General features: G+C 36.0%; 4 protein-coding genes across 5 annotated transcripts in view; 3 read left to right on the plus strand and 1 right to left on the minus strand.

Annotated features, from left to right (window-relative positions):
* Positions 1–16,797, minus strand: part of LOC145975295 (glucose dehydrogenase [FAD, quinone]) — a 73,881-nt gene that overhangs the window by 40,599 nt on the left and 16,485 nt on the right. The gene's annotated exons all lie outside the window — the stretch shown is intronic.
* Positions 2,240–2,779, plus strand: LOC145977640 (uncharacterized). The gene has a single exon (XM_083109717.1). It carries the CDS (start codon positions 2,240–2,242, stop codon positions 2,777–2,779), a length of 540 nt encoding a protein of 179 aa, XP_082965843.1.
* Positions 3,414–4,532, plus strand: LOC145971248 (uncharacterized). The gene is made up of 2 exons (XM_083098727.1): positions 3,414–3,783; positions 3,877–4,532. The coding sequence occupies exons 1-2, from the start codon at positions 3,683–3,685 to the stop codon at positions 4,436–4,438; spliced, it is 663 nt and encodes a 220-aa protein (XP_082954853.1). The 5' UTR covers positions 3,414–3,682; the 3' UTR covers positions 4,439–4,532.
* LOC145977641 (uncharacterized) overlaps positions 15,302–16,797 on the plus strand; it is a 78,850-nt gene continuing 77,354 nt past the window's right edge. Inside the window, exons 1-3 of the mRNA XM_083109719.1 lie at positions 15,302–15,435; positions 15,510–15,686; positions 16,253–16,323. Of these exons, the coding sequence (XP_082965845.1) occupies positions 15,394–15,435; positions 15,510–15,686; positions 16,253–16,323 (290 nt within the window). The 5' untranslated portion in view covers positions 15,302–15,393. The remainder of the gene's footprint in view (positions 15,436–15,509; positions 15,687–16,252; positions 16,324–16,797) is intronic.

The raw sequence follows: 16,797 nt of genomic DNA on the forward strand, positions 1-16,797 counted from the left end.
ATTGGTGCGATATCTCGGACGAAACGTAACGAAGATACAGTACAATTACACACCTGTTCAAACTTGCGATCAGAGCATCTGCGGACAATTGTGCTTGCAGTTTCTTCGAACGGCCGATGCATGTGAATTTAAAGACAGATATTGCGCTATTTAACTCAGTATTCGATAAACAGTTTTGTCGACATGTCTATGACATTCACGTTGACTGGGAAGAGTAGCGTTCTCGCAGCAAACTTCTTTCCCACCGTAGATTTGAGCGACGACGAATACGAGCTTGGTCTAACGGATTTTGAGACTTATCACACGATACCGAATGTGAATTCTTCGAATAATAAATTTTACTTTGGCAAAGACGACGCGGAAATTACGATTCCCGAGGGATCGTATAAATTGCAAAATATACATGAAGTTTTGAAACATGCAATTTTCATGCACGGATACGCCGTGATAAGAAACACATTGACTATGAAGATGGAGAATATCCGATAGTGCTCCGCACTAATTACAATACGATGAGAAACGAGATCAAATGCGCCTACAGAATAAACTTTAGCAAGCCCAACAACATTAGATCGCTGCTAGGATTCTCGAATCGTATTCTCGAGCCGCGAAAATGGGACGAATCGAACATGCCGATTAACATTATCAACGTGAATATTATCCGTATAGAGTGTAACGTGACCGCGGGCGCGTACAACAACGGCAAACTCGTTCATACGATACATGAATTTTCACCGAGAGTACCACCGGGATATAAGATATCCCGAAGGTATCTCCACGATCGAGATACCACGGTACGAATTATAGTACGATCTATATATTACGAGATCTTCTCGGATATCTCCGAGATACCCGAGATATCCGAGAAGGAAACGCCTGCGCAGATCATTTACCTACCGATCATCGCGCGGAGCATTACGGATTTAACGTTACGCGTTGTCGATCAGAACGGACGATTGCTTGATTTTCGAGGAGAAGAGATCATAAGATTGCACGTACGACGGATACGACGATAACGTACGTATGCGACGTATGAGATGCTCGTGTTGAACGGATCGAAGGACGTGAGAGATAACACAATCTTTACGAGGCCAGCGACAACAACAACAACAACAACGTCGACGTTCGCTAATATCCAATCATCCAAGAAAAAGAAACTCAGTGCATCGAACGTTGCGTTTTTACAATCTTTGGGATTCGCGGTGCGAAACAGCTGAACGATGACCGACATTCTCAACATCGGTGACGAACCGATCTTTGACGATGGTATCGTCAAGATTGAGACTCACGCGTACAACCCGTTCGCCAATACAACGTTCGGACACAGTGACGAGGTAAGAATACCCATACAACAACAGGATCTGTATACATTGCCGTATGAGAGTTTCCTATACATCGAGGGACAACTAACGAAATCCAAACCAGCTGAAGGAAGTGATGTGATACTGGGAAATAATTGCGTCGCATTCATGTTCGATGAGATTCGATACGAACTCGATGGCGTTGAGATTGATCGCAATAGAAACGTAGGAATAACTACTACGCTCAAACACTATGTAACCCACACAGCAAAATATATCATAGAGAGATCTAAGAGATATCTAAATATCAGAATATCTGATTTAAATAATGCTACTCAGATATGACTGGGATATCTATAAGATATCTTCCAGACTGCAAAAATGTATGATTTTTTCATCTGAGATCTGATCTTGCAACAAATCAGATAGAAAAGATTATATTTTCGTAAAAATATTATTAGAATATTTTGATAATTAAGATATCAGATATTCTGAAGATATCTGATATTCTGAAGATATTCAAGATATATCAGATATCAAGATATCTCAAATACAACAAAAATTTATTGACGAAATGATATCTGATTTACGTCTGAGATATAGATTGCTGTGTGGGAACAGTATCATCCGATAGAAACGTGATTATGAGAAACGCCGGCTGGGATCCGACGACCCATGCGAATGGACACTTCAATTTTTGCGTACCGCTCTACATGTTATTGGGATTTTGCGAGGATTACAAATGCGTGGTGATTAACGCTCGTCACGAATTGATCTTAATACGATCGCGCAACGATAACAATTGTCTGTTTGGAGATTCGACACTGGAGCTTGTGATCAACATATTCAAGATACAATGGCGGATGCCACACGTGCTGTTAAGCGAGATCGAAAAGCTGTCGATGCTGCGTGCTCTGGAAAGCGGATGATATCTCAGCATGGGTTTTTGCTCGTGGGATCTGTACGAGTTTCCGCTATTGCAGCGTACAACCAAGCATTCGTGGGCCATTAAGACCGCGACTCAGTTGGAGAAACCACGATACGTTTTCTTCGCTCTGCAGACAAGCCGGAAAAATATCATGTCTGAGGATACGAGTCGATTCGACGACTGCAAATTGATCAACGTGAAACTCTATCTGAACTCGGAATGTTATCCGTACGACGATATGAATCTGGATTTCGATAAAAACAGATGGTCCATTCTCTACGACACGTACACGCGCTTCTGCAAGAACTATTACGGATACGAGTATTTCGAACCAAGTCTCACCGTCTCGACGTTTCTACTTAACGGTCCGTTCGTGATTATCGATTGTTCTCGACAAAACGAATCGGTCAAGACCGCAACCGTGGATGTGAGATTGGAATTTGAATGTAAGGAGAACGTGCCGATGAATACCACTGCGTACTGTCTCATCATACACGATCGCGTGATTCAGTACAATCCGTTGACCAACGTTGTACGCAAAATCACCTAAGCGATAACATCGACACAAGAGAGGGGAGGAGGAGCAGGATATAAATCAAAGTGCTGCGAGATGATTTTAGAGTTTTGACATTCCTCTTGACTAACGAATCGAAGAGAGAAAGAGAGAGAGAGATCTCGTCATGTCCGTACGAACGTTTGTGGATCTGCAAGGATTTACCATCGGCAAACTATTCTTCGTGAAGGAAGCGGCAATCCTGAGAAAGGGATATGTTCTCTCGCATTACTTTTTCGCAAGTCCTGTACCGTGGAGCGTGCTTACAAAATCTGAGCGATGTCAAGTTTCATAGGTGATTAGAAATCATCATGGATTACAATGGGAAGACGGAAACGTTCCGTATGGCTTGGCTCAGCGTGTAATTACAACAGCTGTCGTTGGTACGATACACGAAGAAGAAGAAGAAGAATCGTCTGTCGTGTACGTTAAAGGATTTGAAAAGCGAAAATGGCTGACTGATATACTAGACGATGCGGGAAACCGCTATATTATTGAAACCTTGGATGTAGACTATGAAGATATTGATTCTCTAAATAAATTAGATATTACCAATAGTATGCGATGTGGAAAACATGTTAAGAATTGCGCATTACAAAATGTATTCAAAATATTTAACTGGTGATCGCAACGCCAGAAAGAATTGCAAGAAAATAAAATATGTAAACATTAATATGTTTTATCTCTTATTTCCCCTTCCTAGACCTTTCCTTACGTTTCTAAGAATTTTTTGTCTGAGCGTTATCTCCCCTTCTCCTAAAATTCAAAGCGTTAGAAGCATTAATCCCCCTCCCACTACATTATACTTTTGAGCGTCATGTATACTCGGTTAATTTTTGTACGATCAGTCTCGCGTTCACAGTCACCGCTCGTGGTTCACTTTTCATAATTCCCAGAGAAATGAACTACGTCGAAAGAAACAGCAGCGGCATCGGAAGACGCGTGAATAATTACGTACTGAGTCGTGATAAAACTCCATCGTTTGAGAACAAATGTGACGAGTAAGTTTCATTTAACTTCTTTCTATTTTTTTATATTTTTTACAAATTGTATTATTACTATTATTTTTAATTTTAATTTTAATTTTTCTATAGCATTTCGTTGGAACGTCGTGCGGTTCGTATACTAGGTAGACGATACGCATTGACAGCTACGGAATTCAAATTCCTCGAAATTGGTATCAACGTGGGTCTACCGAGTTACGTGGAGATTGTCATAGGAGATCATCGAGGAAAGGAACTGATATTATCTCTCGAAACGTGGAAGGGACTCTACGAGCAACGTAGCAATATTCAAAATTTCCTTCGGAACGACTCTAAAGATGACTACAATTTCATAAGCGTTGGACCGCTAACAGTGAGAGTTCGTACGATTAACGACGTCAAACTCATAAGTCTCGAATCTTCAAACGTATGCTTGATGATGGTCGAATCGACGTTACATCGTATGTTCGATCTCGATCAATGCATAGATGTAACTTTTGATCGATTGGATAAAATTATCCAAACAGTTGATGTCAAATTTACACAATTCTCCAATATCGCAGCCACTGTAATAAATCCGAAAGAAGTATCATATGTAATACGCGCGAGTGATGCTTTCAACAAGCATCAGCTCGTCGATTGCGAGCTGGCAGCTTTAGTTTTTAGTCCATAGTACGTAAGAAAAATATATATAAAACATAAATAAAGAGTTTTAAGTCTAAATCATGACGTAATTTCTTCGCACGCATTTCCATCCACCCAATCCTCTTCAAAGGAATATCGCTTATATTGTTTAATTCGAAAAAAAAAATCTAGAATTACTTATATTGTGGGGAGAGGGGGTGTACCGCAAGAGCACAAAGCTATTTTGTTTGCGAAAACATGTCCCGACGCGTTAGTCAGCCTTAAGATCCCTTCAAATACCAGCCCAATCCTCTTCAAATACCGCTGTTTATCAATCGGACATCGGTTTATGATTGTTTATACTTGCGATAAAAAACATCCAACACAAGCGTCCCCCGCCCCGCCCCGTAGCCCCCGCGCCTACGAAATCCCCTCCGTCCCGCGTGACGTCATTCCCCCGCGCCGCTGAAATCCTCTCGCGCCTCATCCCCCCTGAGAGGACCTGGGTTAGAACCGGCCTTGTATCCCTGGAGCTCCTGGTACGCGGCCAAGCGACTGCATACTGGGGGGTCAGGGAGCTCCGTGGGGGGGGGGGGAACCATTGTGGGCCCGGGGGCCAAGAGGGCCATCGGTCGTAGAGCGGCGGAGTGGGTCCTCGTGGACTGGCAACGGCAATTAGCCGGGCTGGCCCACGAGGGTCAAAGAGTGGTGGAGGCCGTTCTCCCTGTATTCAGGGAGTGGATGGGGAGGACCTGGGGGCGCATCACCTTCCGGGTGGCGCAGGTGATGACCGGACACGGTTGCTTCGGTTGTTACCTGTGCCGCATCGGGAGGGAAGCGACCCCCGGGTGCCACCACTGCGGTGGGGACCGGGACACGGCGCAGCACACTCTCGAGGCCTGTCCGGCATGGGAGGTGCAGCGCCGTGCCCTGGTTGCGGTGGTGGGGGAGGATCTCTGTTATACAGACAAGATATATTTTATATTCTTGCTTCTTACAAGTATGGTGTCTGTTATACAGATAAAATATTTTTTATACTTTAGTTTATTCAAGTATCTGGGTGTCTGTTATACAGACAGACACAGACACACACACACACACACACACACACACACACACACACACACACACACACACACACACAAAAGATATTTTTTATATTCTTGCTTTTACAAATATGGTGTCTGTTATACAGACAAGATATATTTTATATTCTTGCTTCTTACAAGTATGGTGTCTGTTAGACAGACAAAATGTTTTTTACAAGCGTAATGTCTTTAATAAATTTATTATTGAGATGAAGGGCCAGCTATGTCAGTATCTGCAGCATGTATCTTTAAAATACTTTTATTTTTCTTAGCAGCGGGAGCATATAATTTGTCCGCTGACATAAGAGATAAATGCTTTTTGTCAATAATTTTCATTTTTATAGCTGTTTCGCCCCTCGTTTTTAATGCCGATTTAAATACACAAATAGCATTAACAGTAGTTGACGAAAACTTGTTACGGTTTTTCGTTTTTAAATTATTTAAAAAAGAAAACATTCTTTCTGGATCGGCATTTGAATTTGGAAGAGATCTTATAGTACTTATAACATTTGTTAAATTAGGATATTTAGTAAAATTATTGTGTCGATTTTGTAAAATTTTTTTCCACATGCTGTCGAAATTTAATTTAGAAAAGCTTTGTTTTTCTTCCATTGTAAAATCTAATGGTAAAGCAATCAATTCTTTTTTTAAACCATTTTCATCAAAACCGCCAATAGTTTTAGCTATAAAAGAAACATCATTGAATGATGTTTCTCTATTATTATCAAATAAAGTTATGTATGGTCGAAAAACTTGTAACTTTGATAAAAACATGTTATTTATAGGTAATCTTTTACGAATTTCTTCCGCAGCAGTCACATAAAATATTAAACAGTTCTCTTGAACAATTCTAACTATGTTTATGTGACCTTTAAGTGTTAATTCGTTTAGATATTCTTCACATTCTGATCCCAAAATAATTTCATTTATAACTTTTCGATTTTCTTTTAGTGAGAATATAATATTTGTAGAAAATGGTTTTAAATATTTTTCTTTTAAAAAATTTCGACAGATTTGGAAAAGAAAGTTTCTAGATTTTGGATGTAATAAATGAATCCTTGTTTCTAATGCTTGAAAGAATGCATTAAATGCATTAAAGAAATTTAAAACGTATTTTAAAAACAGGAAATAAGCTTTCATCTCTACGTTGTCCATCATAGACAATAGATATTCTCCAGAATTTGTTTTTTCACTTACAACCATTTCAGTAAGAAAGTATTTAATTGTATCCCAAGATTCAAGAAGCCTTTCGATGCATAAATAGTGCGAAAGCCAGCGTGTATCACATAATTTCAATATTTTGCGATTTGTTTCTTGAAAACACTTACAAAATTCCCGAAAAATAGCCGTACGTTTTGGACTGCTATTGAGATAAGTAACAACTTTATTTAGAAATTCCTCGCAATATGCAGGCATTTTAGAACAAGCAGCATGCGCTGCTAATGCAGAAGAATGGCATGGGCATGAAAATGTTAATAAATGTGGACATATTTCTTCCAATTTTTTTTTAAACGATAAATGTTTTCCTGTCATAACAGATGCATTATCGCATGATAAGGCTACGATATTTAAAAACGGTATCTGTAATTTCCACATTTCACATTTAAATGCCTCAAACAACTTTTCTGCGCTTGAATCTTTGGCATCAATATCGATTAATTTAACTAATTGTGAGCGAATATCTAATGTCTCTGGATCAACGTATCGAACAAGAAAAGTCATCCATTTATTATTTGTTACATCAGATGTTTCGTTAATAAAAATTGTAAATTTTGTATTTTGAAGCTTATTGACCACACGATCTGTTTCGACCGGGCATAAAACATTTGTAATGATGTATTTACATTTTGTTCGGCTCATGCTCATGCTTTTTAACACATTAGGATCTTCTCCTATATGTTGAAAAAAACTGAGGATTTCTTTTGCCGTTTGATGCGAAATATTTTTATCAGCAATTAATGCAGCATACCGAATTTCTGCTATTTTCTTTCGCTCTTTAAACGACAAAAGTGAATCATCTACTACGTTTATATTTTCGTTCGTTATATTCTTTGTTTCTGTTTTAATTTTACATATTTCTATATGCGCGGTAAATATTGAAAAAAGGTACAACCTCACCGATGACCTTGACCCTGACATATGTGGTCAAGGTCATGACCCTGAGTAACCTGCAAAAAGTTTTAGTTGGCGGTCATTGTTTATTAAGAAGTTATGAGCAATTGAAATTCGCGCAAAGCAAGGTCCATTTCCAAGCAAAATTTAGTTTCAAATATTTTCAGAATCGGTTTTCCTGAGTAATTTCATATATACATATACAGGGTGACCCATTTTAACTTAGGCAGCCAAATAACTCGAAAAATAAGCAAGATAGAGAAAAATGTTTTAGACAAAAGTTGTATGGTTTCGAGGGGGCCATAAGATGGTATCATTGGTTTGACCTTGAAGAGTCATTTGAAGGTCACGTGAAGGTCACTTCAATTTTTTTAAATGGAATACCCTATATATTTTTGTACATTCTTGTAGCTTATTTCGAGAGCTTTCCAAAACACTATAATTAAGTACCTTTCCGTTAAGTACTTTTTGAGTTATGATGCTTGAAATAATTTCTTAATTTTACATAAACCGTAAAATATCTTGTAAAATATTCATTTTTCGATTATCTTACCTTAATACTTTTATGTACAAAATAATGAGAGGAATCAATTGGTGTAAAGAAAACACATAGTTGTTTTTAAGAAAAAATATGGAATTGTTAATTGCAAATTACATATTTTTTCTTCGAAACAACTATGTGTTTTCTTTACACCAATTGATTCCTCTCATTATTTTGTACATAAAACTATTAAGGTAAGGTAATCGAAAAATGAATATTTTACAAGATATTTTACGGTTTATGTAAAATTAAGAAATTATTTCAAGCCTCATAACTCAAAAAGTACTTAACGAAAATGTACTTAATTATAGTGTTTTGGAAAGCTCTCGAGATGAGCTACAAGAATATACAAAAATATATAGGATGTTCCATTTAAAAAAATTGAAGTGACCTTCACGTGACCTTCAAATGACTCTTCAAGGTCAAACCAATGATACCATCTTATGGCCCCCTCGAAACCATACAACTTTTGTCTAAAACATTTTTCTCTATCTTGCTTATTTTTCGAGTTATTTGGCTGCCTAAGTTAAAATGGGTCACCCTGTATATATAAGGGCCGAAGTCAAATATTTTCGCGCGCGCACACACACACACACACACACACACGGGGGGGGGTGCAAGGGGGGCCTTCGGCCCCCCTCCCGCACCCACCCCGTCCCCCTCGCTTTGCGTGGAAAGTTGCAAATTGGAACCTCGCTTTGCGTGAAAAGTTGCACTCTACCGTAAGCACCTCTATCTACGTAATAAATGCAGGAGAGTAACTTCTCACGCGAAGCGAGATTCCATTTTGCAACTTTCCACGCGAAGCGAGGGGGACGGGGTGGGTGCGGGAGGGGGGCCGAAGGCCCCCCTTGCACCCCCCCGTGTGTGTGTGTGTGTGTGTGTGTGTGGTAATGTCATCGCTAAAAAAAAATGTAAAACAGAACAATTATTTTTATTGTTTTTCACCTTATGGCCCTTATATATACATATATATATACCTAACATGCTACAAGAATGTAAATAAAACTGTTGTTCTTTCATTTTTGTTTACATTTTTTCTGAGAAATTTATAGAGTAAGAGAAAGAATCGCACAGTATTGTTTCAGCTGTTGAAGGAAACAGTTTTCAAAATGAAATTATATCAATTCTTACGTATTGCTGATAATTTCGATACGTTGCTAGATTTTTTAATTCTGCACCGCGTTATTCGTGATACAGTGATTTGTCCGAAATGTGGATCGGAATTACATCTAAATCGTGAAACATTGCGTCTGAGATGTTTCAGTGTTTCGTATGTAACACGAAACAAAAAGAAGAGACAGAAAATTTATTGCGGTTACAACATTAGTACTTTTCGAGGTACGTGGTTTGAAAACGCACATCTAAATCTAAAAAAAATGTGTCGTTTTATCGCATATTTTATTTATCATCCACCGCCACATGTGCATCGTCTAATGAGCGAACTTAGCATCAATATCCGAACAGCGATTGATTGGTCATCTTTTTGCCGTCAGGTAAAATGTAGTCAAAATACATTCATAAATTTTATTGAATTTTTTACTTTTTACTTATATATTCAGTGATTATTTAGAATCACAGCTTCACTTGTAAATAAATTGCAAATTTTTTTACTGATTTTTTTTTACTTAGACACTAATATAAACCTATTTTTTTATAGATTTGTGAATTTTGGGTTTCACAAGAAAATTGTAAAATTGGTGGTTCGAATCATATCGTCGAAATTGATGAAGCAAAAATCGGAAAACGTAAATATGGAAAAGGTCGCATAGTTAAAGGTCAATGGGTGTTTGGAGGCATTGATAGGGAGACAAAGAAAATTTTTATCGAACCAGTTCCATCCAGGAGTTCAAAAAATTTATTAGAAATTATAAAACGACGAATTGCACCAAACACAACAATCTATTCTGATCGTTGGAAAGCGTACAATTGCCTGACAGAGGAAGGATTTCTTCATTGCAGCGTAAATCATAAGATGAACTTTGTTGATCCGGAAACAAGTGCTCACACACAGAATATTGAACGCGTATGGCGTGATTTACGTTCCGCAATTCCTAAGTATGGAATTATTAACAAACATTATAGTGCTTACATTGCCGAGTTTTTATTTAAACGAGAACACGAATATCGAGACAGAATTGAAGCATTTTTCGACACGATGGCAAGAATGTATCCGATAACATCTACTGATTTTGTACACTGCAATATATAAATATCTACAATTTACTTGTGTTATTTTTATTCATTCTATATCACTTGTTCATTATACTTGTTTTATTGATAACTTTTTAATTAAGAGTGACCGCCAAATAAATCCTTCTGAATATGACTCAGGACATTGACTTTGACAACATATCACAAGCTCAAGGTCATCGGTGAGGTTGTACCTGTTTTTAATATTTACCCAAACTTTTTCTCCGACTTTTTTCTACATGGCTCCGATCTGTGTTTAGGAGCACAGGTGAGTAACATGCGGTCCCTCAAGCATTACTATAGCTTGATTTAATTTGCATTTGCGAAGCGTTTATTTATTGTGTACATTTATTTGACTTTAATAGATCTAATAATTAGAAGAGTTGCAGAATGGTGGCATTTGTTGCAAGACAAAATCAAAATTCCGTATTCCGAGTTTTTGATTGGTTTAAGAATTTGAATTCAACCTTTTTTAAATTTAATAGGACGGTGTACAAACAAATTTTCGGCACACCTATGGGGTCTCCTCTCTCCCCTATATACGCAGATATTGTCTTATAAGATTTAAAAGAGAAAGCAATAGCACGCCTCCCTTTTCTCTTCCTTTTTATTACAGACATGTAGATGATATTGCTTTAACCGTTCCTTCTTCTTTTTCGGAGCTCATACTTCATACTTTTAATTCATTTCATAAGAGACTACAATTCACTATTGAGATTTCGGATAACAATTGTCTAAATTTTTAAGATGTGTCAATTGTTATTAACAACAATTACATTGAATTTGACATAAGAAGCCCACTTTCTCGGGGCGTTTATTAAATTTCTTTTCTCAACACCTATTATCACACAAAAAAGGTGTCATTATCGGACTTACGGATAAAGTATTTAAGTTATCCCATCCCCGTTATCATGAAAAGAATTTTAATTTCATATTCGACACATTACTTAAAAATGGTTTTGTTTGCGGGAATGCGTGTTGCTCTGTCCTTTTTTATTTTTCAGAATTTGGCTTTTCTTTCTTTTGGACACATTAACATTTACAGAATAAGAAGTATTTTTATTTGCAATTTTGGTAATAAGGCTGCCTATTTGAACTTTCATCGCCTGGATTTTTCCAACAGACTATAACAAACTTTTCTCTCCAAATTTTTTCTGCATGGCTCCGATCTGTGTTTAGGAGCACAGGTGAGTAACATGCGGTCCATGCATTACCATAGCTTGATTTAATTTGCATTTGCGAAGCATTTATTTATTGTGTACATTTATTTGACTTTAATATCTAATTTTAACTTTGTGTGGTAGCAATTTCGACGATTCTATATTTGACATTGCGTGAGAATTTATGTTTTTTGAATTTTTTTTATTTGTGTTTTCTTCGATTGGCATTGAAAAGGATCCAGAGAGGATCGAAACGTTTGCGTTTTGTATTGTATTGAATTTTTATATCTAGCGACCATGTATTCCTTCTTTCGCTTCAATATTAATATTTTTAAAATTTAGTACACAATTTAACTAATATCTTTTTTGATGTTGCGTCGCCTATAAACGCTAGTGGTTTTTATTTGCCTTTAATCCCTAATTATTGTTGTTATGATTCTTATCCATTAAACCACTTCTAATTATAAAATTTTCTTTATATGTAATATTATATTTTTGAATTTAACATTCCATTATTTTGATTTTATTAATAATAATGATTTTTCAGAAAAAAACTAGAAACAAATTTTCTCGAAGTATGTATAAAAAAAATAATAATGAGGAAAAAAAATCAGAGTAAGCATATAATTATATACTATTATTATACAGGGTGACCCATTTTAACTTAGGCAGCCAAATAACTCGAAAAATAAGCAAGATAGAGAAAAATGTTTTAGACAAAAGTTGTATGGTTTCGAGGGGGCCATAAGATGGTATCATTGGTTTGACCTTGAAGAGTCATTTGAAGGTCACGTGAAGGTCACTTCAATTTTTTTAAATGGAATACCCTATATATTTTTGTACATTCTTGTAGCTTATTTCGAGAGCTTTCCAAAATACTATAATTAAGTACCTTTCCGTTAAGTACTTTTTGAGTTATGATGCTTGAAATAATTTCTTAATTTTACATAAACCGTAAAATATCTTGTAAAATATTCATTTTTCGATTATCTTACCTTAATACTTTTATGTACAAAATAATGAGAGGAATCAATTGGTGTAAAGAAAACACATAGTTGTTTTTAAGAAAAAATATGGAATTGTTAATTGCAAATTACATATTTTTTCTTCGAAACAACTATGTGTTTTCTTTACACCAATTGATTCCTCTCATTATTTTGTACATAAAACTATTAAGGTAAGGTAATCGAAAAATGAATATTTTACAAGATATTTTACGGTTTATGTAAAATTAAGAAATTATTTCAAGCCTCATAACTCAAAAAGTACTTAACGAAAATGTACTTAATTATAGTGTTTTGGAAAGCTCTCGAGATGAGCTACAAGAATGTACAAAAATATATAGGATGTTCCATTTAAAAAAATTGAAGTGACCTTCACGTGACCTTCAAATGACTCTTCAAGGTCAAACCAATGATACCATCTTATGGCCCCCTCGAAACCATACAACTTTTGTCTAAAACATTTTTCTCTATCTTGCTTATTTTTCGAGTTATTTGGCTGCCTAAGTTAAAATGGGTCACCCTGTATATTACTATTGATTCAAGAAATATATGTACATAATTAACATGTACATATATATTTTTTAAATATATATGAATATATTAATTATGTAAATATTTTATGAACCAAAACAGTCATGATCAGACAAAATGACTAGATGTTAAAGAAATAATTCATAATAATAAAGCAACGTTGTCGTTACAATTAGTGATATTAATGATTTTTCAGATGCCAAGAAAGTGACATAAACATTAATTCAAAAGGAATAAATCTTCCTACCATAGTAATTGAACAAGAAAATATAACAACAGTAAGTAATCCACTTGATTTGAAATTTTTTCAAAGCTCATTGTATTCCTTCTCAACATTATTAAAGTCCCCCCCAAATCACTCCTATTGAAAGTCAAATCTTAAAATGGTACAAATCTACAGTTAAATTTTTTAAAGATAATCCAGACATAATAATCACACGTGCAGACAAGGGTAACTCTACAATCATTTTAGACAAAGAAACCTATCTTTCTAAGATGCAAAATATGCTCTCTGATTCACAGACATATGAGGTGGTTAATAAGGATCCAGTGAAGAAGATTACTCGAGATCTCATGAGCCTGTTATCGAGCTGGAAAAAGAAAAATTACATTTCTGAAATCACTGCGAGATCACTGTCATTGAGCGATGGCATGCTTCCCAGAGCTTACGGGCTTCCAAAGATCCACAAACCTAATTGCCCCCTAAGAATTATTATTTCATGTATTGATAGTCCTTTACATGCCTTTGCAACGTATCTACATAATATTTTATATAACAACCTTCCAAGACCTGCTAGTCATATTGCCAACAGTTATGAGCTAGTTGAGAAGCTGAGTAATATACACATAGATTACCAGACTAAATTATTCTCTCTTGATGTCGTATCTCTTTTTACTAATGTTCCGTTGGATTTGGTTGTTGGATGTATTGCAAAGAAATGGCACTTACTAAAGAATAAAATTAAAATTCCCTACTCCGAGTTTATTATCGGATTAAGACTAATTATGAATTCCACCTTCTTTAAGTTCAATGGCAAGGTTTCTAAACAGATCTTTGGCACCCCGATGGGTTCCCCCCTCTCTCCTATCCTGGCAGACCTAGTAATGGAAAAACTTGAAGAAACAACACTCTTTCGTTTACCTTTTCATATTCCATTATATGTTAGATACGTCGACGACATTGCCATAGCGGCTCCTTCATGCCTTATTCCGGACATTCTTAATATGTTCAACTCCTTCCACAAAAGATTGCAGTTCATAATTGAAGTCCCAGAAATTAACTCTTTGAATTTTTTGGATATCACACTTATTGTTAATGGGGAACACCTAGAGTTTAATTGGTTTAGAAAGCCTACTTTCTCAGGTAGATTTTTGAACTTCTATTCTGGCCATCCTCTAATTCACAAAAAGGGAGTAATCATAGGATTAGTAGATAAAATATTTAAGCTCTCACATCCTCGTTACCATACAGAAAATTTAGTTAGTATGATTAACATTCTTCTCCATAACAGTTATCCGACAAATTTCATTTTTGGAACGATTCATAATAGAATAAAATATTTAATCTCAAATAGCAATATTCCAGAGATCCCCTCCCAAGCTACCACCTTCCCTTGTCCTTCGTTTTTCACGATATCATACATAAAAAACTTCTCCGAGAGATTTTTTGCGTTGGCAAAAAACTTAGATAGAACCCTGGCATTTACAGTTAACAACAAATTAAATACAGTTGTTAAATTGCACAAGGACTCTCTCACAAAGATGCAACATTCCAATATTGTCTATAAGTTAAGCTGTAATAAATGTGAAGCCTCATATGTAGGCCAAACGAAAAGACAGTTAAAAACCCGTATTAATGAACATGAAAAAAATATTAATCTGAGTAATGAAGATTTGAATGTCATTTCCATTCACAGATTACAGGGTCATGATTTTAATTGGAGTGAAGCTAAAATTTTAGACAAGGAACCCTCTTACAAAAAAAGAATCATTTCAGAAATGTTACATATCACACAGCAAAAGTTTGGTCTCAACATTCAGAGTGACACGGAAAAATTGGATAAAGCATATCTCTCTGTACTCAATAAATGCCAGTGATTTCAGTCATACATCATTCAAAGTTTCCCGCCTGTGTGTCCCACGCGCCATCTACTCGCTGATAATTCCTCCGGTGATTCCCGTGTTTGCCGCACTCGCGTTCGTGGTCCACATGCTTCCCACTACTCCCCCTCCCCCCCTCCCTGTCCGCCATGTCGCCGGCTCTTATTGCGTTGCCACGTACTTTGCCGATATTGTTCGCTGCGTAATTTAACTGTGTCTTTTCGTTGCCTTTGCAGCTTTAACTTTTTGCGCCACTATTTTTATCGAGTGAGATTATGAGATTTATATTTCTATCATGGTTCTGCCTGGTGTTTATTGTAATTATATTTTTATGTGAGCATGCGTTTTCGGCGTAAGATGTGGTCACTCTGCTTGTTCTTTATAATTTCAGATACACGATCTCCTGCAAGTGCCCTTTCCTTCCTGCATTAATGAGCGTTTGCATTTTGCGTATGATCTAACTTGGTTTCGAGACATACTATCTTTGCTTTCTATAATACGCAATAAATTCTTGAGTGCGCTTGATTGTGTGGCTTATAACAGCGTTACAACAAAGGACATTGGCAAGGTGAGCTTCCTATTTTTGCGTCGAGCCGTTGCTCGTATTTTTGGTTATTATATCACCGATTTTGTATTCTCTTTTGACTTTCGTATGTTTCTTATGCTTTTCTTTCAATTTCAAAACTGTGTAAAATATGATAAATTTCTTGTACATTTTTGATTTCTTTGACAGTTGTGTGATGACTTTAATTTTGAATATTATTATTAATTTTTTTAGTACAATTCAGTAATGTGTATGTATAGTTTTGACATTGAAAAGGACCTGGAGTCAGGTCGAAACGTCTGTCGACAGAATTCTTTCACAATTTTTGCGATCCTTAGTTTGTATGAGCAATGCGCTCCAATTACTATGTAATATTTTTCAAGTAATATTTTGTCTACGCAATACGTTCAGCGTTTTTGGTTCTTTTGCCTTTACTTTTACTTTGCGATTCTTATTATAAGAACCTTTTGAAATTATTCTATTATTTTGTTAATTATTAAAGTCTTCGTATAATTGTTAAATTCTGATAATTATAAATATGATATATTAAATAGCTATATTGGATATATTAAAGAATTTTATATTTTCAGCTGAGGGACAACATATATCACGGAAAGGCAGAAATTTATAAAGATTCCGTAAATGATGGAAATAATTTAGTGTAAGCACATAATATATACTATTTTTATTATTACCTATTACTTTAGTTCAAGAAATACTTACATAATTAATGTGTTCATACACACACACAGGGTATTAGATAAAGATTTGACCAATATTTGTGAGTGGATCGGGCACGATAAATTGAACAGAAAATTCTTTACCATTTTGCTATTTTTATAATAATTATTAAAATATTAATTAAAAAGAATTGGCAAATGAGCGTCCATTTCGCGTAGCTAAACTATGGGATATGTGGTTTAGGCGTGTCATCAGTGAAACACAGTAAAGATACGGAAAGACAAGAATCGAATAAGACACGGCCAAATTTTTCGTTGCCATGTGACACTCATTATTGAGATACCTAGAGAACATATCCCAGGATCTAGCTACGCGAAACAGACGTTCATTTGTCAGGCCTTTTTAATCAATTAATATTAAAGATTTATTCGCAGACACTGCGACATGTCGATTT

This window comes from Camponotus vicinus, unplaced genomic scaffold, assembly GCF_025532165.1.
Source record: "Camponotus vicinus isolate PSW18456_S1 unplaced genomic scaffold, iyCamVici1.0 SCAF_1, whole genome shotgun sequence".
Taxonomy (NCBI): Eukaryota; Metazoa; Arthropoda; class Insecta; order Hymenoptera; family Formicidae; genus Camponotus; species Camponotus vicinus.

Bases quoted from the DNA above. Each gene is read 5' to 3' on its own strand.
- LOC145977640 (XM_083109717.1), top strand. From the start codon at position 2,240: ATGGGTTTTTGCTCGTGGGATCTGTACGAGTTTCCGCTATTGCAGCGT.
- LOC145971248 (XM_083098727.1), top strand. From the start codon at position 3,683: ATGAACTACGTCGAAAGAAACAGCAGCGGCATCGGAAGACGCGTGAAT. The intron at 3,784-3,876 runs GTAAGTTTCATT...ATTTTTCTATAG, and splicing joins TTTGAGAACAAATGTGACGA to CATTTCGTTGGAACGTCGTG.